General features: G+C 43.1%; 1 protein-coding gene across 2 annotated transcripts in view; it reads right to left on the bottom strand.

The window, feature by feature from the left end:
* Nucleotides 1-20,743, bottom strand: part of KCND3 (potassium voltage-gated channel subfamily D member 3) — a 121,321-nt gene extending 100,578 nt beyond the window's left edge. For both annotated transcript variants that reach the window (XM_075055403.1, XM_075055404.1), the window contains exon 1: nucleotides 19,635-20,743. In XM_075055403.1, coding sequence (XP_074911504.1) covers nucleotides 19,635-20,743 — 1,109 coding nt within the window. The remainder of the gene's footprint in view (nucleotides 1-19,634) is intronic.
* Nucleotides 20,744-25,757: the final 5,014 nt, after the last annotated feature.

Below are 25,757 nucleotides of genomic sequence, written 5' to 3'. Positions count from 1 at the left end.
CAAATTTTGCTCCTAAAGCTGGGGTTGAGAAGCCTGCGTCATGGCAAAGAAGAGAGAAGAAATCTGGCTTTGGGACTGTGATTAACTGTTCCTCTTAGCTGTAAAAGTCCTTCCAAGGCACAGGCGTGGGAGGCCATCCCTGTGCTTTGTGGGGAGATCCTTTCCAGCTTGCGCTCTCCCTTCTCTCACCCAAGATAGGGTCTGTGTCTTTCAAGCCCTGAGTTCACACTGGGTGGCCTCATCCTGCAGGTTCTGTGCATTGCAGGCAGAGACAGGTGAGCTCCAGACGTGACCAGGGCTGTGCTGAGCATCCTGCAGAATCCGTCCCTCGGGCATTGTGGTGCAGATGCAGGCAGACTGTGCGCGTGCAGCCAAAGCCATAAACAAAGTTACTGCCCTTGGGATTATTACTTTTATTAGCCGTAAAAATCTGTTGTTTATGGGAAATTCAAGAATGACATGAAAACATAAATGTGAGGTATGCAAATAAATCTTTCTGACAAAATTGTTCACTAGACTCATTATTATGGAAATAAATTTAAAATGTGACTTTTCAGAGCTGCTGAAAGCCATCACTTTCTAGAGCTGTTGTATGCCTCTCCAATGAGTGAATGCCAAAATTTGTGGTGTGTGGGGAATGCTTTTCAGATGTTGCTTGTTTTGAAAGTAATTCCAGTGAAACAAAGGCCACTGGATAATTAGGAAGTCTCTATTGTGCTGGATAAGTCCATTTGCTCCCGCAGCGGCTGGCAGCCTGGCATGCTCAGGTGCTCTCCCCTGATTGTGGCCCATTTGCATTCTGCACAGAGGTTGCAGACCTATTATTGTGATGTTGCTCACTGCATAAAGCCCAATTAATGAAAGGTTAGGATGCAATTAAAAATCGTAAAGTGTCCTTTATTTCAAAGTGAAGTTTGTACTGCAGTAGGAGTTCCTGGAACACACTACAAAATCGTTTCCAAAGACTAAGGCATCTACTGTTTGTGTGTTTGTTTTGACCCCTGTAGAAGTTTGTGGGTTTCTCTAACGAGACAGAAACAACACGCCAGCCTCAGTGGGCCATTTATAGCCCCTTAATGATTTGTGCCTCCAGTTCTCAAAGGGTCTTCAATGTGGGAGTACCAAATAGAACCATGATGTGGAGAGAAATGACAGGTACCAAAACCATCTGCCTTGTCAGCAGAATTTTTTTCTGGGGTGATGTTACCATGATTAGCAAGAAAACTATGGGTGGAAAAGTGCCAGATTGACTCTCTGAACAAATGTCAGAAATCTCAGTGCCACCCCTTGCCTGTCTGCAAGAGGTGACCCGTTCCAGTCACCTTCTGTGGAATTCAGGGTCTTTAAAGGAACAGAGTAATTTGATCAAAGCTGCCTTCAGATTGCTGTGCTATCACTGTTCTGGTACAGGTGATGGTCTCAGGGATTGGACAAGTTCCCCTGCTCCACTGAGAAAGATGTGCTGTTCTGCCCCAAAACGGGAGCGGGGAATTCTTTATTGTATGGTTTGTGTAGGAGAAGTTCGGTCGTTTACTGACTTGGATTTTACATCTGTAAAATGGAGATATCAATGTTTATTTGGGAAGGCAGTGAACTTTAATAAATATTTGTAGCATATGCTGACAGTCTTGGTGAAGCTGCAGAAATGTCATTAAAACTCACTATTCTTCAGTTATTTATTTCTTTTGTTATCAATCCAGTGACCACATGGGGAGGTTTCTTTGCTGCAGTAAGAAACCTGTTGCTATTATAATTGGTGCAAAAGTCAGTAGGAGTGTGCAACAGAGTTCCAGTTGCCTGAGCACACTTAGCAGATCTGCAAATGGCACATATGCGTCTAACATCTGTAATTAAACTGATTGACCTTTCCATGTAGAGGCTGAAGGGGAGAAAAGTACTAGAGAAGATGGATTGAGAAGTGAATGAGATGCCAAAGTAAATCTCATTTACCCGTCCCATGTGTCAATAGTGAGCTGGGAGAACATTAGTCTCTGAAATCATCTCACGTCACCGAAATAATCTCAGACACCAGCTGTTTGCTCCGCAGAGCTGTCGCGGGGTTACAGACTCGGCAGCACTACAACTGCTGTAGCAGTTGAGCTGCGAGACAGCTTCGCACTCGGGTCACTTGCCGTGGCTGCAGCACAGACACTTCCCCTCTTTCTAAGATGGTCCCTACACAGCAGCACGAAATCACTGCTTGGTAAGGGAGAGGAAAGCAGCATGTGACTCAGATGGAAGAAAAAAAATGGCATTTTGGGAGGATGCATATTATGAAAAAAAAGCAGCAGGAGAGGCAGCAGAAATAACTGGCCCTTAGCAGCTCTTTTCTTCCCTAGGTCCCTAAGAAAGAGTCTTTTAGGCTTAGTAATGAACACCCTGAGCTTGCACTGGCACGAACAAATGCCTAAATGGGACAGAAGGCAAGTGGTTTTGAACTGTGCCTCCCCTACCCCTCTCTGCTAGGCAGCTCACGCCTTTGTGCTAAGGATAGGATGAATGAGGACTGAGGATGATACTTGTTCTCCCTGTAGTAAAAGGCTTTGAGGAAGGAAGTAAGCAATTCACATTTAACCACCTGGGTTCTTACTGTGTCCCCTTTCTCCATGTCCATGGGTAAGCTGATGACAGCGTGGGGACCTGCAGGTTTTGGCACGCAGATCCGTGCCCGTGTCTGGGGCGGCGAGTCCTGCCCTTGGCTCACTTGCCATCCCCAGACTGGCCGGGGACTGGCCACAAGCCGAGGGCAGACCTGACCGTCTTGGCGTGGGACCGTGACCTTGCTGGGAGCCCCAGCCCTCAGCACCGCTAATGTGGTACCTTGTAAACGGTCATGCATGTCTGAAAGACAACCCTGAGTAGTGCTTAGTTTTTAAATAGATCATTCCTGACAAAGCCCATTATTCACAGTGGGCATAAAGCCGATATCCCTTTGGTTCACAGAACACTCCCTGTAACGCTGCTGTCAGGCGCGGCATATCCTGCAAGTGATCTGTGACCACGGGGGGCACTTGGTGAGAAGGAAGAGGACTTTTATTGACAGCTGCATACAATCTCTTCATCAACATCATCTCTGAAATTTTAGACTTCATTTCCTACCACTCCTTGTGATGCTTGACATATTTCATGCGTATTAGACCAGGATTCAGATTGTTCAACTGCACATCGGCCCATACACAAACTAGAAAAGTATTGCTCGGCCCACGTATCTCTAAAAGGGTATTGGATTTCTCTCTTATGCTGCCTAGTCTCAAATCAACCTTAACTGAGTATATCAGCACATGAAGAGCAATTTTTTGACATGTCCATCCACTAAAAAAATTATTATAATTTTATTGTAAAGTCCACATATATGTTAATTTTGCGAAAAGAATGAGGGGCAGAATATATGCAAGTCCTGTTGTATCTCTGGCTGCAGGTGCACATCCTCTGCTGCAGCTCTGCAGACACAGACCTGTCTAGCAGCACATACTGAACTCCTCTTGAATTATGTAAAAGTTTAAACACCGAGAAAGGAAAACAGTTTGGAAATGATGGGCTTCGCTAGGCAGAGGAGACCAACCCATGCTTCTGCCCCATCTTTCCTCAGGGCTGCCTTTTCTGTAGTGGGTTTTGTTTTCTACCACTCTGTACTGGTTTTTTTTCAAGAGGGATATTATTTTCTACTGTATCTGAACGGTAACATTTAAAAATCGCTTTGCATCAATGCCCAATCATTCAGGCCTTCAGTCTTTTATTTTACCGTTATGTTTTATCGTATATAGTGGTGTGATTGCTTTTCACATCTTAGACATAATCCTCAAGAATCTTTTTCATATCCACTCAATCTGATTTACTCCCAATTGGATGCACGGAGGGTTATGGCTAAGGATACACTCACTGTATTCATGAGACTTCAAAATTGCATGTGGCAGATTTTAAGTTGTCTTTTGAGCCCACTGTATGCACTATGACTTCTGCTCTCTTGATTTCTTTTATTCACCATGTTTCCATAGAAAGGTCATTAAATTTACACATTATTCCTATGTTATGGAAGTGTTCATGGTGTGGGCTCCAACTATTGCATTCTGTGTCTTGCACGTAATTGCTTAAAGTGGACAGTCATCTTGTAGTATTTTATTAACCAGTGACAGAGCTGTACAAGGGAAAAATACGCAACAAATAACAATTAGGCAGAGTGATTGGTTTTAAATTCCAAGGTTGGACTCTGCCCACTGACTAAGTAGATGATTTGTTGCATTTGTTGTTATTCCCTCTGACTCTCAGCCCAGGCCTGCTGTCAGCTGGAAAGCTGGCGTGCTCATAAGACGCTCAAGCATCTTACAGGAAAAGTCTGTCCAATCAATTAGAGATCTTGGGGGGGTGGGGGGTGGGGGTTTCTCCTGTACTTACAAGTGGCTTGAGCAGAGCCACACAAATGTTCTTCAGAGTTCCTATTAAACCCTATTTTTAAATGACTGTTCTGTATTCTGTGAGTGGAAACACCTTGCTCTGTGTGTGTGAACAGTCTGGTTTACAGCTGAGGGGGAGACAGATGCTCTATTTTGTGAAAGATCACATTTTTTAAGAAAACCAAGAAACTCTTCTGAAATGGATGAAAATGCAATTAAAAACAGTTAAAATCACTATTCTGTATTTGGAGATGTGGTCACTCTTGAAGTGATTTTTCTCTGTGGACAAGATAGCATGACAAATCTGGAACTGCTGAAAGTCGGGGTCTGGTGTCAATGGGATTCAGTGCCTTATTCCATAGTCAAGCAGTGACATAGATAAACACAGTCAAAGACCTGCATGTTTACATGAAATCTGGTTTGGATTTATCACTTTTACAGCCACTGACTAGAACCAACATTAGTCTTTTGCCACAAGATATGATATTACAATGCTAATTTTATTTTATTGATTTAACCTGGTCTTCAACAGAGTGGGACAGAAAATTGCATTTAAAAGATAAGTGGGAAAAAAAGATCTACAGGATGCATTGCATCTTAGATGGCAAACTGAATCCTACGATTACGTTTTGTTATGCTAAGTATTTGGGCTATATTGTGTAGGCCAGGTTTTGGTAAAAATCTAATTTTAACATAGAACAGCCTACCCAAGAATACTTTAAAATGCATTACATAGTAAAAGCTCAAAACCTTACATGGTATTGTAACTTAAATGGACTAATTTTGCTGCTATTTAACATTTTACATGCTATGTGGCAGTGCCTGTCACAAAGTACATATATGCAGTTGCTGGGTCAAATTTTGAAGAATGCCCAACTGCCTGATACACAGACGTCCCACTTTCTAGTTCAAAGTACTGTGTGGTTCACAGATGAACTGGTTTTTCTTCTGGCAAAATGTATAGCTATAACCAATTAAAACTGATAAATTATGGGCAAAGTTTAATATGAAGAAAGGCCAGTACAGTAACAGAAATACTTGCAAGCTCATGATAGGTGAGGCAAGTGTGGAACAGACATAACTGCTTTGCTAATTCACTAACACCAACAGGAACAGCCCATCTGCAGGCTGAGCCGAATGACAACCTTTTGGCAGAGTCTGTTGAGATGTGCATGTGTTTCTTTACATGCATGCATACGTTTCTTGGCTCGATGATTATGCAGATTTTTTATTTATAGTATTTTAGCATTAAATAATAAATCAGCGTCTGGGAAAGAAACAACTTCTGTTTGCATTTTGCTAAATCATTTTCAGTCTTTCCCTATAAAGCAGGAAAACACAGACCTGTAGAACATCTTTTATTCTATCATCTAAAATTCTGTGTGATTTTTTTTCACCATTCTCTCCTTTTATCTGTGAGAGGAGATCGAGTTCTTTGATATTTTATTTAGATTGCATTGCACATTTGGAAGTAAGCCATTTGAGCTGACTACTGATATACTTACTGTATGACCACTGTCAGGTCACCTGCTCTCTCTGGACCTCTGGTCTTTCAGCTGCGTGGTGGTGACGGTGCCTGTCTTGCAGCAGAATTGTAACTGGAGCGATCCAAGTGTGGAATGAGAGGGATACCTGACTGGGCATGTTTACCTGATTAAATTCCAGATAGCTGGGGATTCAGCGTATCAGAGTTTTTTATGTCTATAAAGTTCATTGCCCAATGGTTGGCAACTGCTTTCAGGTGTCCGGAAGAGCAGAGCACAGTGAAGAAAACTTTGGATCTCTGTCATTGCACAGCCAGAGGTGGAATCTAAGTCTCAACTGACTTTGCAAATCCTGGCACAGAGATTCATACAGCTAATTGACAGATGGTCATCAGGTGTTTCCCAAATGCCTGCCGAAGGTTGCTATGGGAAGCACAAAGTTATAATTTTGCCTTGCTCACAACAACCTTTTTGTCCTGAGTCATAGTGAGAGCTTGCACAGAAGCAAAGATGCTGTTGTACTTTCATTTATATCTTTCCCTGGTAATAGGGCTGGATGAGGGAAGTGGTTGCGGCTGTCTAAAAACCCCTTCACCTTGTCCCTTGGCAGTTATATCTGGCCTTCAGAAGCCCATTATGCTAAGCCACTGTGACAGCTCATGAGGGAGAAACATTGTCCAGAAATGCAGGACACAAGACATCCTACTCCTACAACATATTTTATGGTATCCTGTATCAAATGTGATGCCGACCTTTAGAGAAAGAGGTGGATCTTCCTGTGCAATCCAGCGATGAGGTTGAGAACAAGCTAAGAGTAATCAATTAGATGGGACACGTCAAGGTAAAGGGAAGCTGTGTGCCCGCTCCTACTTGGAGATACTCAACTAGCACTGCCAGATAACTCCTGCTCCTTTATTGGGTTGCACTAATACTATCGGCATTCATTTGTGTTAAGCTGTCTGATATTGTAAACCAAGTTCAGCAAAGGTGCTATTACTGCCTAACAGCTGTGTGGTGTCCCATGTGTCTGTCTGCATGCTGCTGCGGCTGATGGTTTCATTTGTCTGTTTGCCTGCACATCCTCTAAAATCACTGCTCTTGAGTGCAGGATGCATTAGCTATGCTTATTTCCTACAAAATTCCACAAATCCTTGTCTGACATGCTTTTAGTCACCAATAGGTTTCATCATAAGTATTTCACATTGCAGATAAAGCATTCAATATGCACAGATGTTCAGATAAATGCCCTTTCTCTCAGTTTGTGATGATTTAATGAGTGGATTTAATTTATTGTATAGTCAAATGCTATAGGTAGTAGATGCACTGCCTGCCCGCTCTGTTTTGATATTGTCAGGGAAGCAGTTATTAATGGCACACAAATTCCATCCAGCAGTTTTCTTAAGTGCTTTAACTATCGTGCATCTAATACTGCGAGCTGGAAATCACTGCTTTTCACGGGATGTCCAAGGAAAGCACTGGTAAACATGAAAGATGAGATACTGCTCTGTGGAGGACCTGACACCAGAAGGCATCTCTTGCCATAATGACTTTCCCATAAAAGTAGTGCATAACATGTCTCCCAAATTACACCCCGACCTATTCAAATCCACAGAGCCCAGTTTAGCTGTCAGTGACACTCGTTTTTCACTGGTGTGACTCACTGACTGTTATGAAGTTACTCCCGATACACATTGTAATCAGAGTGGGCAGAACCATTAAAAATTATTTACATAGATGAAATTGCAAGAGGCTGTCAAAGCTGTCAATAAAGCAGTCCTGGAAAGACGCACCTAGCCACAGCCTCGCCTGAGTAGCGTGTTTTATGTGCTGCAGTAGCAAATGAACCCCCCTGGACACGGCTAACGAGGCAGCTACAGACGCCTCCTTTGTTTCTGACAAAATATGAATCATAAAAGCTGCTGAAATTCATTTTCAGTTCACAGTACATTTGGTGCCAGACTTTCATGCTGCAGTCATGTGAATATATCCTGACATGTACAAGCGAGCTGTGTGCATGTCTATTTACCCCGTGATGTGCACTTGAGGGCATGCATGCATAGGTTTAAATATATATATAGTTTTAGAGACCTGTTTTCTCCTAAAAATCTTTATCTCCCGCCAAACTAGCAGTTATTTTTTACTGCAAAGTTCAGACGTTTTCCTTCCCTTTTCCTCTTCAAACACTTCTCTCTCTGCTCAGACAATAATAGACAAAGGATGGACAGTGGCAGTGTCTGAGAGGGGCACAATTGTAGGAGCTGAATAGTTTAAACAATACTTCAGTATCTGCTGAAAATCTAAGAAAAAACATGTTAAAAATAAATGCAAGTGTTACTATATAGAAGACAAAATCAAGATTTAAAGATTTTTCTTTCAACTTCTGTAGATCTAGTCTCTCTTTCTAAAATTTCATTTTCTCCTTTCACTTCCAAGCCAACAGAATTGAAAATTATGCTAAACAGCATGTGGGTACCTGATGGACCATTCCTTACAGACTAGATACTTCAAGACTCCTACCTTTCTGGGTAATAAATTGTCGACAAGACACTGAGGATGTGAGGTTTCCTTTGGGCCATTTGGCAAGACCTCTAAATTGGCATCTGAGCTGACATGTCTTCCCAGGCCACAAAAGCAAGGTTGGAGTTTCAGATAGACATCCACAGATACGCGCCATTTCAGGAGCATTTGTTCATAGTGTTGTAGAATAATTTTGGTCAGAACGGACCTCTGGAGGTTACCTAGTCCAGCTCTGTGATGTCTTACATGGAGGGTATAACAGTCCTATGTTAATGCCGAAGGAAGGTTATCAGGATGTGTGTGTGTTAACCAGTCATGTTGGTATGCCTCCTTGTTTGTATCAGAATTTGTAAAGAAAGGTCAAAACTGGAAAAGAGCTTCTACCGTTTGTTGCTTTTCTGATCCATCCTGACATCTACACCTTCAGGAAAGAATCTGACAGTGACCGTGACTTTGCTCTTGAGCAACAGATATGTCTTCTGTGTGTAAACTGATGGAGCTGTTTACCTATGTTTTATCTATTCAGAAGGCTTTCCCTAGGCTGGAAATCAAGCTTGTTCAGTAGAGCTCGTTAGGTAATGAGCTTATTCACTAAGCTCATTAGTGGTGGAATTCATCCTGCTCAGCCCTCTGCAGCCCAAAATCTTGTATCCCTTCAGCCCAGCTTTCTACTTGTTTTAACCCTCAGCAAGAGAGATTACTTTTACCTGATTTCATCTGTTTTGAATATTTTCGTTCAACAGCTGTCTTGCTGAATGAATGTTTCTATTATTTAATCTGGCCTGCTATTCCTCTGTAGAAGAAAAATATCTAAAAGGGCTGAAGTCTTTTGCATCTAGCGTGCCAAGGCTAGAATATCATGCCAACTCATTTCATGAACTGAAGCAGAGTGTCTGACTCAGTAGGACTCATCCTATTACATGATGGATGCTCCCTGGATTGATGAACAGACGGTTAGGCAGATGTAAGTAGGCAGGAAAACGAAAGAGGCACCAAGTAAAAGTTGTGATTGCCTCCTGTGAGCTGACCGTGATTGCCCATCTGTACACAATCTAGTGGTCTTGCAGGAAGTCTTAAAGCACACACGTGCATGGCAGAAGCTAGGGATTTCATATTTTGGTTAATTATGCAGAGATCAGAGAGTGAGCTTGATAAAAAGGATACCTCACAGGTGCAAAGCTGGGTGGGAGACGGGGTTTTAAATCTTCCTGAACCAACAGCACAACTGAAATGTGTGACAGTGAAGGATGTGTGTTGGCAATAATGCTTCATTGATTCATGTTCAAAGTGGTAAATTTAAGTCCTGTTTCTACTCATTTCAGACACTGATTACTAGAAAAAGGCTCTCATGCAGTGGAGTAACGGAGGTGTCAGAGTCTGTTAAATCGACAACAGCCTACTCCTGTCTTCTCTCTGAAGAGGCAGAAAGAAGCAATTGGAGCTTTTCTCAATTTAATATTGATGACAAAAGGCCAAGAAACTATGTAAACCTCAAAAGACACTATAACAGGATTATAATTGAGAATGAGTTCTGAAATCAATTGCAGGGAAAGAATAAGTTTATATCTGCATTAGCAGGTAGTGTGGCTCAATCGGAGCTGAGCTGGTGCAGGGGACTAAACACCCCTAGTGTACACATCTCGGGGAGGATTAATTTTAGACTAGTCCTAGTCTGGTCCATGGACCATATGGCCATTAGGAGTAAGGGCGCATTAGGTGCATTCCTGGAGTGCATCTTCCAGTTGTATTTCATCCAGAAGAAATGCAGTTTGCATGCTCTGAAACCTCTTTGCACTGTGAGCCAAACTGCAGCAAGGACAGGATGATTGAGTTTGCTTTCAAAGAGCATTCCTGATCCAAACTAAGACTGAAGTAGATGGACTCTAGGAGAAAGCAGCTCAGAGCAGCTTTCTCTCATCTTAGCTTTCCTTTTGAAGATAGCTTACTTCTGCCAAGTGTTAGGTTGCAAGAATAGCTGGTTTGCATTATCCTTTTCAATTGAAAAATAAAGTGCTATTTTTGCTCTTACCATAGTGACTGTAATTAATATTTAAGGAGGATGGCTCCCTTGTGCTTCAGGTCATACAAATATAGAGGAAAGTGTGTACTGCTGATGACGTGTTATCTCCAAATTACATCCCAAAAGTGCATGTAGAGCATACAGACATGGAATTGAGGATTGTGGCAACCAAATGAGAAAATAAGCAGAATTAAATAATAGTAAGAAGTGTTTTCCTTAGAAGAAGGAGAGAGAAAAAAAGGGGCTGTCTGGTTGTGGGGTGAAATCTCGTTATCAAGTCTGTGCATTTAAATATTAAAGGCTGAAAGTGACTCAAGATTTTATCATCTGCTGTTTTCACATCTGATGTGAAACCCAGTGTCTACAGGCAAGATGAGAAAAACAGCAGCAGTTTGTGTCTTTTAGATGGCAAAGGGGAGTCACGTGTACTGAAAGAATAAAGCAGTAAGTACATGAAAAATAATTACCCATAATAAAAAGCTAAGGGTGCTTCACAATGTTGAGGATGGGTTGTTTGATTAACAGGAGCTGTTAAAAGTGAATCCAGCAGCTTTCACTCCTGCCTGCTGCAAGGCAGGTTGGGCGAGGTTTGTGGGTGCAGGGTGTTATTTCTGTCATGCTGCCGCACGAGCATTGAGCAAACCCGTACTTGGTGCACGTTCAATAACAGCAGCTGCTTCCCTCCATACGTGTAAGACTTATTGCTTGAATTATTTGACCTTGTTATTAGGACACTCCACAGCACAGTTGCACTGAGACCTCTGCATCTCTGTTTAAGCTTAGGTTTCAGGGGCCCGTAGCCTGGTTCCACAGGACTACTCTCTTCAGAAGCAAACAATCCTTCTCAAGGGCTTTCTGGGGATGTACATCAGCCAAATTTCACAAAGTCCTGAAGGCAAAAAGCTAAAGCTGATGTGTGTTTTAATTTTGCTGCAGATGGCAGGCCAAGATTAAAGCAGCAGGCTTCCCCAGGCGATCTGCTCAATGGCTCTCCTGAACCCGAGCGGTGAAGAGCCTGCTCGGAAAATGACTTTGAGTGGCTGCCCATTTTGTTTTGTTGTTGTTGCAGATGCTTTTATAGGTGAGAGATAATTCATACGGAGAGTGCCACTCTCCATCAGGAGGAGTGACAGCAGTGACAATGCCATTGCAGTGCTTGTCCCCAGACCCAAACCCCTCACGGCCCCATGCAGAAAGTAAGAAAAAGTCCACAATGTAGAGCCAGAACAAAAGAGTGAAATCATGAAAGAATGAGGGAAGGAAAGAGCCAGATGCTCCAGCGTAATTTCTGAAGCTGCAAACCAGAATGAAAAGCCAGTAAAGACTTGCACCTTTTAAAGGAGTAATGAATTGTTTCCTCCTCTGGCAGGCAGTGATTTGACTTGCCACATGCCTCCTAGTAATTTCCCAGCAGGTTTTAATGTTGGAACAATGGCATTCTGTTAGATATTGATTTTAAAATAACTCTTCCACACTTACTTGTAACTTTAAGAGGTGAATTACAGCCCTTGAATGTGCTCTAATGTAGCAGTGGTAAATAGTTAAATAGGCACAATCTGCTTCTGCAGGCATTGCTTGTCCAGGAGAAGGCAGAGCTCTGCTGAACCCTGCCTGTCTTCCTGGTCTGCACGAAAAACATCCAGCAAGCTGCCTGCACCGAAGGAAAATATTAATAAATTCACAGTGGATGTAGTAGAGTTTGACAGAAAAAATTTTCTGTGCTGGATGTTGAAGCAGCGAGAGCGGGAGGGCAAAATAACCTAATTGTAGCTCTTTTCTTCTTCTTCAACTTCTTCTGAGTCTTGATGCTCACCGTGGGATATGTCTGTGGCTGCCAGCACCCTTTGGTGAGCCTTGAGACGTGGCCGTGGCCGACCCGTGGGTCCTCTGGCTGCCAGGGTCATGCACAAAAGCACATTGCCAGAGCACTTCCAAGAGCAGTGCAAAAACCAGCTGCTAGGTTCAGGTATCGCCATTTCTGAGGCTTGTGCTGCCTTAAAAATAAATAAACCTGCTGTGTCCTCTGATAACGCACTTTGGCAGCTCCATCCCTGTGTACTTCTGTGTGGACTGGAATGAAGGGTAGGAAGACATGGCCTGCCTTCAATGCAAACAATACGGTGCTTCCACTGAAACCATACTGGTTTACATGTATAGCAGTGTTAATGTTCACTGTGAGTGCCATGGTACCCGAGATTGGAGTCCAGCTGTAAGTTGGTGGCAGGGAAGAGTGCTGGTTGACGCTGAGAAAAGGTTTCTCTGTTTATCTTACACTTTTCATAATTTTTTTTTCTTATTTTTTTAATGAGGTGGTTTCCTTACGGTGCCTGGGAAGCTCTTCTACAGCCTAGAAATAAGCTGGTTTTGGTCACAGCTATTCCCACATTCTGGCTTCAGCCACCCAGAACACGCAGATCCCTTAAGAAATTGCAATAAAAATGTCTCATATTGTTTTCCTAATATTAATGTGGGGCAGGAGTTTCGTTTCATATTTCAGGTGCCCCATGCTAAATCTGTGCCAGGTAGGAAAGTCTAGGTAAGGGTGTGATGTACATACAGATGGCATCTGTAACGGGTGAGGGTGGTTGTTGGCAGCTGGCTGGGTAGAGGATTAACCTCCGGCCAGAGGGGCTGCAGGGCACGGGTCGCTCAGAAAGTCCCTCTGTGCTTGCCTGTGCTCCGCCATTCACACCGAAAACTGATTCTGACTGTATGGGCTGTAATCAGCTAAGAGACGTAATTAGCTTTGGCTGATTTGTTGCAGGGCCTTTAACTTCACTTCCCCTTTCCCTGCTTTCTGACTGACAGTGGCTACTCTGTCCCTTATTTTCAGCTGATCTCTGTAAACTAATTACTTCTACTGGGTCAGCGCTGTTATGAAATTATCATTTTATGAGACTAAAAATAGCTCAGATCCAGTCAGCAAGCCAATCACTTCCCTTCATCTCCAATGAAAATACAATGTTATCTTTAATCTGTATTTCTCGGGCACTTACAGTGATGCAGGCTAGAAAGAAAGGGAAAAAGAGAAAGAAAGAGGAGCTTAGAAAAAATTCGTAAATCAGTTGCTATAGATGCATCTCTGCCAAGGCTTCCATTGGTAAATTTAGCAGTCACATTACAATTTTAGTCAGTACCATTACTTGGCCTTATTCAAAATAATTCGCTTCTCACACAATGAGTTTACCCCAAAGGAAAGTTATTTTGTCTTGCACATTAAAAATGGTGCATGTGCACATACGTGCAATCATTACAAATATCCAAAGCCACAAAAAGCCTAAGGACAGATAAATTTTATTTTTTTTATGAGAGAGAAAAATCCAGTGAATTCCACTTGCTCTGAGAATGAATAAAAGTATTTTAATACTTCTGGGGTTCTGGTGAATACAAATAGCTCAAAAATGAGATGCTTGCCTGAGATTTACATCAAGATAGTGAAAGGAAAAGGTTCCATCTGTAGTTTCTGATACAAAGACATTTCACACACAGTATCTGTAAATCCATTAGGAGAAGAAAATTGATACACATTTCGTATAAGATGAAGCTGGAATCAAGAGAACGAAAGCTCAGGAAAATGGCTTCTTTCTGTAGCTCCATCAATTCATTGTTTGATTGGACTTTCTGTATATTAAATTCAAGCAGTTCTTTGGCCTGTGGATATAAGAATTGTTGACTGTGTGGGAAACGGTGATGAAATTTTAGCGCCTTGCTTTACAAAGGAAATATCCCACATCTCATCCGTCTTTCCATCGATGATGTTAAATATGCAAAGTAGTGTTTCTATTAAAGCAATTTTTCTGATTCAGTTTAATGGCAGTTACTGAAGTACTGACACGCACAATATGATTACTGGGCCAAACAGCAATCTTTCCGGAGAAGCCGGGAATGGCAGCGCTCCAGAGATGATTTATTATTTTCCTTACTTTGCAAACTCCTCTTAGTTGGCATGAAGGAGGGTGAATGAAGGTTACTATCAGCTTGAGTGGTTTCAGTACTTTGCATTGGAGAAATAACTGCAAAGAGATCTCTGTTCACACGGTAGCTGGCAGCATTTGCAAGAAACGTGGTCAGTAATAAGTTCATGCTAGTCCAGCTGTCCACAGTTTGGCAGCAAGTATTTCACATGCTATTTCACTACTTAAATTTCATCCCCTTTCTTGTCCATGATTGAATACCAGTAAAAAAAGAAAGTCCAAGGAATAAGCAAAACAAAGAATGATGTTTCTTTCAGAGGGGTTGATTAGGTGTCAGTTCTCTCGTGCTCTCTCTGACCCACGTTTTGCAGAACCACAGGCTATCAGCTTGAGCCAAGACAAACCAAAATAGACCCCTACCCCCAAATCCCTGCTCTCTAAGCACTCAGCTAATAAAAACTGTAAGAAATTTCAGATCTTGCTCCAGATCAGGCTGTTGACATAACCAGGCCAGCATGTCTGTTTTATTGACTTCCTAGCGTTAACCTGGTTCCTTAAATGAATTATATAGATAGGACTGTGTTGTCCAAGTGCACTGATGTGTGTCTTTCAAATTCATTGACCAGTGCAGCCGAATCTGAAAGAGGGATAGTGTTCCTGAAACCATTATGTTCTTGCAAATTGTAAGGGAGACAGTCAGACAGAAGATAGATTCTCCTAGGACCACCCCGAGGGCGCTGAGCTGTGGGAGCTCAGCCTACATTAGGCAACAGAAAATCACACAGCATACCCTAAGCTCAAACCAGAACAAAATCCATCAACAACCTGTGTTCGTTGGTCCTCAATACTGCTGGTTTCTTGGCCATTTCTGTGGCCATTCCTGGTCACTGCTCAGTGACCATTCCCTCCAGGATATACTGCAGGTTTTTCCCCCTTCTCTGCTCCAGTCTGCTCCCAGCTGTGGTGGGGATGGGGGTGCTGACACCGCCTGCTCGGGGTGCTGGTGCTCCGCTCGGGCATCCCACAGGCCGGGACAGGGCGGGGAGCCCCGCTGCGATGCTCTGCAGGGCCCTTGGGACCCTCGCCGTGCCCCGGGATGGTGCAGGTAGATGTGGCACTTTGGTTTTCACAACTACAATTTGCTGCCTACGTTGCAGGTCGCAGACACTGCCCGAGAGTCTGAAACATACTGCTGTTGTCAGGTGAAATGAAAACAGCTATAAAAAGCTCAGAAAAATATGGGCTCTGGGCAAAAATGATGTGGGGTTTAGTAGCGTGAGAGAGGTCTCGTACCACAGCCGTGTTTGTGATGTGTGCTGATGGGCAGCGAAACATGAGGCTGCCGCATCCGCAACCAAAAGCTATTTAAAAGTGAATAAAACCAATACACTGGTAACAGAGTAACAAAATTTATGATAATTAAACTGTCTCTATATAGATGTAAAACTGGTGGGTATTGCGTATCAAGTTAGCTAAAAACCAAGGCAGGGACATGAATGCTAACGAAGGGAACCAGCACTGTGCTCCTCCGCTGCTTTCACCAGTGCTTGCATTACTGAGATGGAGGGTCCTGGGGTCAAAACCTCCTGCAGAACAAAGAGAGGGTGCTGGCAAAGCTAATATGTATTGTATTGGTGTTTTAGACAAGGGCAAGAGGGAAGATGGGTAGCTGTTGGCCTCTTGAGAAAAATATTTCTGCATGAATTGGATAGCTGATTTTGAATTAATTTTGAATAGTTGTTTCAGTAATTCAGATTGATTTAAGATGCACCCAAGAATAATGCTTTCATTATAAAACCTCCTGAGCAAAATTTAAATCATGCTAAATTAAAAACAGCCTCTGTTAATCCAGGGCTGATGAGCACAGCAGAGGGATCAGAGATGCGGGGTCAGTATAATTTAATTCCTTTTCTTTGTTTCCCATTCCAGAAAAACTGTTGTACCTATCTCCTTGGGTTGTTAACTACCTAAAGGAGCCTGCAAGTCGTCCTGGATTCCTCAAAATTGATTTGCATAGTAACCCCACCAAAAGTAGCCCTTATTCTATTTTATACAGTGCTTCACCTTCAGAAGAGATGCGCTTTTATTGCTATTCATTTGTGGGTCAATCTGGAAATTCAGTTGTATCCTAAAGATACTTAGGAATCTGGAATAACAGCAGCTGATGTACAGTACAGTAGGAGAGTTAATGGTTTCCTAATGCTAGCCTTGTTTGTTGTAAGTAAACTTTCCCTTTTATATAAGTGGAGCTAATTTTTTAATGTCTTAATAACATGCGAAAAGTTACCCTGCATGTTCCAAATCATGTTTTATAAAGCATTCTGTCACAAGCAATGGTGGAATTCCAGTGTCAGGGAAATGTTCACTCATCTGGATTTAAATGTTTCAGTGTTCAAAACAAAAAATACATACATATGTGTATAGATTTGAGTTAAAAACCATTGTGCTTTATAATTTCTTGTTTTAAATGCTGGCTGAATTTTTAAAGGCAAATAGCAGAAAATATTTAAGACATTCATAAAAGTTCTGAGCATTGCTGAAAGGCAAGCAGTGAAGTGGCAACCACTAACTAGGCAAAGTCCGATGTATTAAGAAGCACGTTAGAGACTTTGGCTGCATATTTGGCAATGCCTGTGCGATAGGAATCGCCAGTACTCTCATTAGTAACAAGATCCTTCCAAATACATGGAAATTACTTCTGAAGACGTATGTACATGAAACGTTGTATGAAAATGCCAGTTTGTCAAAACTGAAAGGACTTATGGGGAAATGAAGGGGGCCAGGAGATGTTAAGCGCCCACACCACATGGTGGGAGTCAGGAAGGTGGAAATGACCTAAGGCCAAAAGTGTTGTTTCTAGAGTTCGTGAATTTCTGTGCCGTGGTACCAAGCCGTGGGTGAGAGCTGTTGCAGGAGCCAAGGGCTGGTGCTGGCACCGCCGGTGCCTTGCTCCACCGGTGCTGTCCCTGCACCCGCGCGGCTGGGACCCCACCACTGTCCTGACCAGCTCCAAAAAGTGCCTCTCCGAGGCGGTCTGGCCGGTGCTCTGCAGAGCTGGTCCGGCAGGAATTAGGTGTTTAAGGCTCATAGTAGCAACTTCTCTTTCTAGCAGAGGTTTTGGGCAACCCAGCGGACAGTGTTTGCCTTCGGGTGCTTGGATAAGGAAGCGCCAGGTGCCCGGTGAATGCGGTCGTGGGCAGACAGGTGCTGTCCGAGAGCACCGGGGCTCTTTGAGGTCTGCTGTTATCAAGGTTTCTGAGTTCCTTGTAAATCTGTAATACGACACTAAACTTAGCTGATAGACTATTTGCAAAAGACACCTATTTTACTTAAAATCCTGCAACAAAAATCGCAAATCAGTAATACTAGAAGTTTAAGCTTAAAGGTTTTGACAGCATTTTATAGGTCCCTTTTCAATGAACTCTTACAAAGCCATGTTTAAATATCTAATTTTTTAAATTCTTGTCAACTCATTTAAAGCACTTATTCATCTATAATTTCTGTGATTACAACAGATTGAGAACAGTTGAAAGTCCTCAGGAGCACTCTGGTTTGTCTATCCATGCGTTCAGAAAGGAAGGGGAAGAGAACAAGAGCAAGTCACTGCGCTGACCGGAATACTCAATTGCACTACAGCACATTCTGCATGTATTTCACAAAGAGGGTTTGTTCCCAACCAACACCAAACGTTTCCTTGACCCCAACTTTCCTGTCACAAACATGTAACAACATACGTGTGAATGTGCATAAGAGAGTGTAAATAGACAGGTGCGATCATTATTAAACAGAAACCAGAAAATAGAACCATATTTTCATGCATTTCCCACTCGTGGAGAGGTCGCGTGAACAAGCCACCCAGGACAGGTGTCCCTCTGAAGCTGCTCAGATATGATGGTGGGGACAGGAGGGTGGGAACTGACCAGTACAGACCAGTCAGAATATGGAAAGCTGAACCACAGGGTGTGGGGGAGTGCTGGGATCCAAAGCCCAGCTTCGATTTCCAAGTAAGCACTGACTTCTTTTCCAGGGTAAGGAACTTAGCTTTTGCCATATGAACTTGCAAACTTTGCTTAGATGTTAAAAAGGAGGAAAAAGGGATCTTTTGGTGACTATGACAAACATGTTCTACATTTTCACTTAATGAACAAATTCAGACTTGCAGTTGTCATATGCTCAGATTCTGTGCCTTTCTGACAGCTGAATTATGATTTTAATAATTTAAAAGTGCTACTGTGAGCCTCTTCATGTATAATAGGCACAGAGAAGTGTTTAAAATCAAAAGCAGTTTAGAGAAAAAGTGGTCACCGTATTACAGGAATGAGAATTGTCTACATCTGAATATTAAACTCTGTGAACTCTCCAGAGGGAATACTCTTCGCAAAGTAACTACAAACTTAGTATATTGTTCTGATGTGTGGAATTAAGAGTTTGCATTCGATCATAACTTTGTGACTGACTGAAGCAGCAGCCTGTGATGCCTACTTTCTTTTACATAACGCCATCAGGGTGAGAGCTTGGTCATTCTGCTTACAAAGGTTTTAGTTCAGAGCAACAGAAGCTCAAATCTATAATCTCAGTAGAAACATCTGTAAGACAAAAATGAAATATAATGGAAAAAAGTGCCCTCCAGGCTACATTCCCCTTGCTTTGATATTATTATCTTTGTACCTGTCCATGGGAATGTTTGAAATTCTACTGCAGCTGCTACAGGATACTTGTATTATTTTTTAAACTCACAACTAAACACAGACAAGAAGCTCATATCCTGCTCAATTAAGTAATAAACAGATCATGTCCTGGAGATCACTGAGTATTTTCAGTATAGTGGCCCACAATATCCATCTGAATTCAGCAAATCTATAGTTCCTGGCATGTCAAGTGAAGAAACAATGACCGACATCATGAAGAGAGACAACATATACATCAGCAACTTTGTGTAAAATCTATGGCTCGAACAAACGTCTGAAAAAACCCATCAGCTGTAGTTGCCAGCTCCCTCGCACTCATGTTAACTTTTCTCTCCTGCAAAAGGAGTGCGAAACAGGACCTGCTACTGCACAGCCTTGCTCCTCCTGCACTCATTTACCATTGTGCCAAGTATTTGTCAAGTGGGTGTAAGTGCTTTTTCTGTTTTATACAACTTCACATAAGCATAAATTGCAGAAGTTGTAAGGCAAAGAACAATCAAGCCCTTAACAGTTCCAGCCCCTTTTCGAACATGCACCCAGGAAAATGCTTAGAAGTAACTGAAGTCAAGCTCCTAGTACATGCTTGCCTGCTGCTCAGTAAAAGAAAAAGTAATACTCACCCCAGTGTTGTCATGGTTACAATAGTGTACCAAAAGGAAGCAGGAATACTGGTGAATTTGCTTGCCGAGGACCCTTTCTCTGCATAAAACATCACAGTTGCAAAGATGATGATTGCCATAGTGAGGGAAAAGAGGAGAAAGCCAAGCTCGGAGGCACAGCTCTTCAAAGTGTAGCCCAAGATTCTTAAGCCTTGGGAATGGCGAGAGAACTTGAAAATCCTGAAAACCCTAAAAACCCTTAGTGTCACAAAGGCTCCGCTGACATCCTCATTGTTGGTCATCACCAAGCCAATGTAGTACGGCATGATGGCCACCACGTCAATGATGCTCATCACACTTCTAATGAATCTGTAGCGACTTGGGGCCGCAAAGAGTCTCAACAGATACTCAACCGTGAAAATCATCACGCAAGCCGTGTCCAAGCAAAAGAAAGCCACAGCATATCTTTCCCCACATGGAAGCTCCTTGTTCCCAGGCACCGTGCCACAAGGGACAGTTTCCACGACATTAGTGATCACAGAGACAGCAATAAAGAAACCGGTGACATAGTAAAAGACTAAGGCTAAGGTGCTGGTGTGGGGGTTCTCGAAGGCTCGCCACATGGTCTGCCGGAAGCTCAGGGATGGCATGGACCCTTCTTGGTTGTTTTCTGAGTCATTGTCATCCATCAGCCGCTCCGCATTTTCCCGCTTTCTGTCTTTGTACTCTTCATAGCAGCAGTCCCCAATGATTTCAGGGAGGATCCCATAGAAGGCAAGCTCTTCGTCATAAGCAGAGATGCACTCGTACCTGGGATAGTGCAGCTTGCCAGTTCTATAAAAATTCAAGATGCACCTAAAGACCTCAGGGTCCCGGTCAAAGAAGTACTCCTTAGTGTCTTCGTTGAAGAAGAACTCCTTCTCGGTGCTGCCTAGGAGAGTGTCCGGGTATCTCTCCAGTGTAGTCCTCCAGGTCTGGAAACGCCTGCCACTCACATTGAGAATGATCAGCTCATCCTGCCTCTTGTTTTTCTCCGTTGGAGCCAGTGGCATGGGACAGTTGGCCACTGGCATCCATCCTATGGCGGCTGCTCTGGCAAAGGGCAACCATGCTGCTACTCCTGCTGCCATGATGACCCCAGGCCTTGTTACTGGAGAAGACAGTTAGGCTGCTCCTGAGACCTGTTGGAAGTCAGATCAGTTCCATCTAAAATACAGAACAAAATAAAAACACAACACACAGTCAAGTGAGGTGTCTTGCCCCGTTGTGTGAGAGAGTCAGGTGTCAGTACATACACAAGAATTTAAAACAACTGGCTTGCCCTCATCTCTCATTTGAAGAATGATGTTAAACAAGGCACATGATAATCAGCTCAGCGGGGTTATGGCATTATTATAGATTGAAATTTTGAATAGCAAATGATTCCTCATTAAAAGCATTTTAAAAGTAGCATAAACACACTAATTTATATTTGCTTCCTTACAAACAAGACTAATCCATAATTCCCCAGGTGTAAGCCTCATGTGCTCATCAGTTTAACTACAGCTGTCAAGAAAGAGCTGGGAACTCCAGTGAAATCAGCTTGCAGTTCACCCAGTGAAATTGTATGCCATGAAAAGCCACGACTGGACCGAGCTGTGTTTCCAGTCTTAAAGTTCAATATGTAATGAATCTTGCACTAGGAACATTTTCAATTGAAAGAAACAGAAAATCTTCCCTGGTTTTCATTAGTTTTCTTCCACCTTCAATTAAAGACTTGGCCTCAGCAGCAGGTTTTTGCTCGTCTCTTTCATTTAGAGATGGGTTATACTCTTGTGAAATATTGCATCCCTCCACTGGACCAGAGGAAAATTCTGACTTTCAGGGAAACATTGCTCAGAATACATGAGCAACAGTAAGCCTGAATCCCAGGTGTGAAAGCTGATGGATTAAGCTACCAACTGAGTACCAAGAACATCAGAATGAGGGAAGCCTCCAAAGCTGGACAACTTTCTTCCAGCAGGAAACCTTATTTCCTAGCTAACAGAGGCAGAAGTCTTTCAGCCAAAGAACTGAAGGACTATTAGGTTGAATTGAAGTATGTTCACTGCACTCTTGATTTTTAGACAAAAAATATCCCAAGTTGTCCAGATCCTCAGCCACTGGAAGCCAACATTCTCTTGAAGTTAGAGTAGTTATTGTGGTTCTGATCTAGCCATGAATTTTCTTTTTCTTTTTGATCTTTGGTCAGAGTTCTTACAATATTTAACTTTTGTTTTAACTTGTATTTACTTTCACTTCCCTAAAGTTTTTCTAAGTCTACCATAAAATTATCTGGAGAAAGGTGCCATTATCATATAAGATGCATTAGGGGCCCTATCAAAAGTCAATTTATCAATGGAAATTCCATTGATTCCACTGACTCAGGCCCTCAAAGCTTAATTACATCCTCTACATGGTATCCTTCTAGGCAGTTTTACTCTGAAGTTTTTTAATTATATGAAAGCTGCCACTCCAGCCAGTAAGGCTGCAGCATTATTGATTTCAACAGGCCATCAAAATACTGAATAAAAAATGATGGAATCAATCTGTGGTGAAAATGACTAAACTTCTCACAGAAATGCTCTTCCTCTTCAGGGCACATTAACATTCATCACCTTAATGTGGAGCATCTTTCTATGCAATTTTACTATCTAAAGGACAATTGAAATCCCTCGTGCAAGCATCTTACTGCTGCTGGAAGAGGTTTTGTAATTACGAAACATATAATAATCCATAGCGATGCTCATCCCAAGGAGACACTTTGCTTATATACATGGCACTGGAGCAAACATCCCATAATATTTTCCTATAAAGAATTGTTCAATATTACTATGCACTATTTTTTCTCTCCCGCTAAAGAGGGAATTTATTGCGTTAATAGTGCCAGACTGACAGCCCTGGAGACCAGGCTCTTTCGTCTGTGCGGGGAAGAGGCAGAGCACAGCACTGCAAACTTTCTCCGCATGACTTTGAAAATATGCCCCAGTCTCCAGCTGGAAGGCAATCTCCCGGGGCTCGGTGGGCTCAGGCAGCAGAGCTGCCAGTTTCTTATACCAGCAGTGGTGGATCTTTCAACTTTTATGAAACACTGCATTAAGAACAGGACTGCAACGCAGGAGGCAGCAAAATGAGAACCATTTCATTCATTAATCACCAAATATATACAGGCAAATAACCAAGAGACCAAGATAATGCATCCCGTTCCTGTTTTCCCTGCTGGTAAACTGTCTTCTCTGCTTTTTAATTTCAATTAGCGGCACCACCACAGTCATTCTACCAGGACTCATTGGCGATATACGGTGACCTGACCAGCTACAGTACACTGGATCCTCATCTCCCCTAATTTCTCAGGGGAATCTCGTTAGAAATCTCTTCTGTACTGTTATAACTTTGGTTGTAAATTCCAGGTTACCTACATTAGCTGCTGAGGCACTATAAATACTTCACATATAATTGTTCTAATAAAGCACTGGTAACTCATAAGTGACTTACACATTTTTAAATCAATTTTTAAAGATAAAATGGGTCCTTCCATGCTGGCAGTGTATGTGGGGAAGCTATAAATATCTCAGCTATGAAATGGACAGGAGATGAAAATAAAAGAGAAAGAGAGGGGTATTCTTCTGTGAAAGTTTAGTTCCCATTTCTCTGTGACCAAGAGATGCAGCTGGTTAAGAAAATGTAGTGCACCCAGGTTAATTTTCAAAGTTACATTAAGTCTGTCCCATTTGATCCTCAAAATACACAAAAAAAGAGAGTCTTTTTCAGCTATAAATTGTCTGAAAGACTGAGAGGGAAAAGAGTAATGAAATCCCCTATCACAGAGGTTTTGCTTGTTCTTGTCCATGAGTCCTTGGAACTCCACCCCTCCCCAAAGTAAGAGACAGAAAATTAAGAGAGATAGAACTGGATTTGTAATTCAGAGCTGCGCAAACTAAGCTGAGTAAAAAATGTGAAGTAACTGGTTTATCTAGAGAATGTGGAAAGAATCCTCCTTTTCTGCATGCCTGGGGTTTGGTAACTGCTAACTAGTCTTTTTAGGCTGGAAAGCAATTGGCCAGGCTCAAAATCTACTGTACAGTCAACAGTCTCTTCAGCTCACATAGCAAACAGACACACTTTAGTCCTAACAAGCATATGTTTAGCTATACACGTATTCCTCATTTCAATTACTGCAATTTCTGCATATAATTTGAAAGGAACTAGTTAACAAAAGATTAGTACCTTGCTGATGACATTTAGAAGACCTGGTACACGAAATAAAATAATTTGCCCCCTTCTGATTTAAAAAAGTCAGCTTCTATAGAGAGCAGAATCTGTTTTCTTTAGATAATTATGAGGACAGTGAAATGGTGCAAGCAAATTTGATAGAAAAGCCTGTGGCCTGAGCCCCCTGTCCCCCTCCCAGGGCTCCCGACCCCATCTGAGTCCCTCCCCGACCACCGCTGGCTCCCGCAGGTCCTCTGCGCTCCAGCCGTGTCGTGGGCACCACGGTTTCATCCCAGTTTCAAACAAAAACCTGACAGGCATGGCTAGGTCAGTAAAGCTCTGGAGGAAAACTTTAGAGAACACAGTTATTTCTATTCACCTAAAGGGTCAAGAAATGAACAATGGATTCTTACCACATTAGCTCCTGCTGGCAATGCCATACTTAATAAACGTCTCTTCCTAGTCTCATGAAAGCAGAAACAAAACAAAAATCTCATAGTGTTTCCCTTTCTAGAAGCAGGCAGGGATGATTTAAAATGCAACTGATAAACATATTGTAAGTTTCTTGATGAGACACTGCTAATGAGAGTGAAGAGCCTTGAGATCATTCGTTCTCTCCTTTCCTGTCCTTGTTGGGTCAGGCTCAGACAGCAGAGAGATATTTGCTTTAAAGCAAAATATGTCAGCCAAAGCTTCGATATCCTCTGTCAGTCACATACTCCTTTCCCTTCACAATCACATCAGATAATAAAACTTTCTGCAAAACATTCACTCAGTCCGTCGGAGAGATTTAGGTGCAAAAGCAACAGGCTTAGGATAAATGCATGCAAACTTCTCCCCTCCCTCCCAGTCAGCCCAGAGAGCCCCATCTTGCCGGCTCGCAGCGATGCCTTACCTGGCAAGGAAAGACACTCTCAGCGCCCAAAAGTAGGGCTACATCTGGGGAACTGGAAGGAAGGGGGAGCAGTCACTCCTCCGGATAAAAGGTGAACTGTGCTGCCTGCCTCTTGACTCCCTCTCTAAATGCAGTCAGAAGCAATCAGTAAATGTGATCATCATTGTGAAAGTATATATAGAGAGATGACTAAACAGCTTCTCCCTCATTACTGCCGAGACGGAGTCTCTCCCTGCCTCTCTCGCCTGAGCTTGCCTCGTTTTGCCCCCTCCCCTTCCAGTACCGCTCGGAGCTTTGCTCTCGCTGCCTAACCCAGCTGGGAACGGCACCCGGGTCCCGCAGAGTCCGCTCGCCTGGACGCAGCAGGGAGATGGACCCAGCTGGTCCCAGGGAGGCAGGCTGTGAAGCGAGACTGAAGAAAGGCGATGTGAGCTCGCAGAGGCACCGGCAAATGGAGTCGTTAAATACACCCCAGAGCCTACCCTGCATGCTAATGTGCCAGCAGTGGCGGGGGGGGGGATACAGGGGGGAAAAGTATGGGATGAACTTCACTGGTCCCTCCCGGAGCTCCCCGTGTGTCCCTGACTCTCGGGCAGGTGGGGACCGTGCAGGAGAGGTCCCTTCTCCCGGACAAGAAAATGAGCTATTCCTCCAGCATCACAAACCTACAACCAACACCTTAGCCAGGGCAGGAGGCTACACCGAGGAATAAAATTAAATCATTCAGGCTTAAACCGATCTTTGGCTCTCTCCTCCTCCCCTCTTCCTTCCCACCACCTGTCCCCTTTCCCCCTCGTCCTGCCGTTCTCGCTTGCCCTGCTCCATGGCAGCTCTTACCAGTCCAGTCTGGCACCACCTCAGCATCCCCCTTTCATCCACGGTCAGAAGTTGGACTCCGCACGCTCAGAGCCCCGGCATCCTTGCTCGTTTATCTGTTTGCCGGCGAATCTCCCTTAAGTAAATAACTATACGCCCAAATCCGAGCAAAACGGTCTTGCCCTGCTCTGCCGGGCAGCTGC

This window comes from Buteo buteo, chromosome 23, assembly GCF_964188355.1.
Source record: "Buteo buteo chromosome 23, bButBut1.hap1.1, whole genome shotgun sequence".
NCBI lineage: Eukaryota > Metazoa > Chordata > Aves > Accipitriformes > Accipitridae > Buteo > Buteo buteo.
Note: the sequence above shows the minus strand (reverse complement) of the source record. Positions and strands in the feature narration are given on the sequence as shown.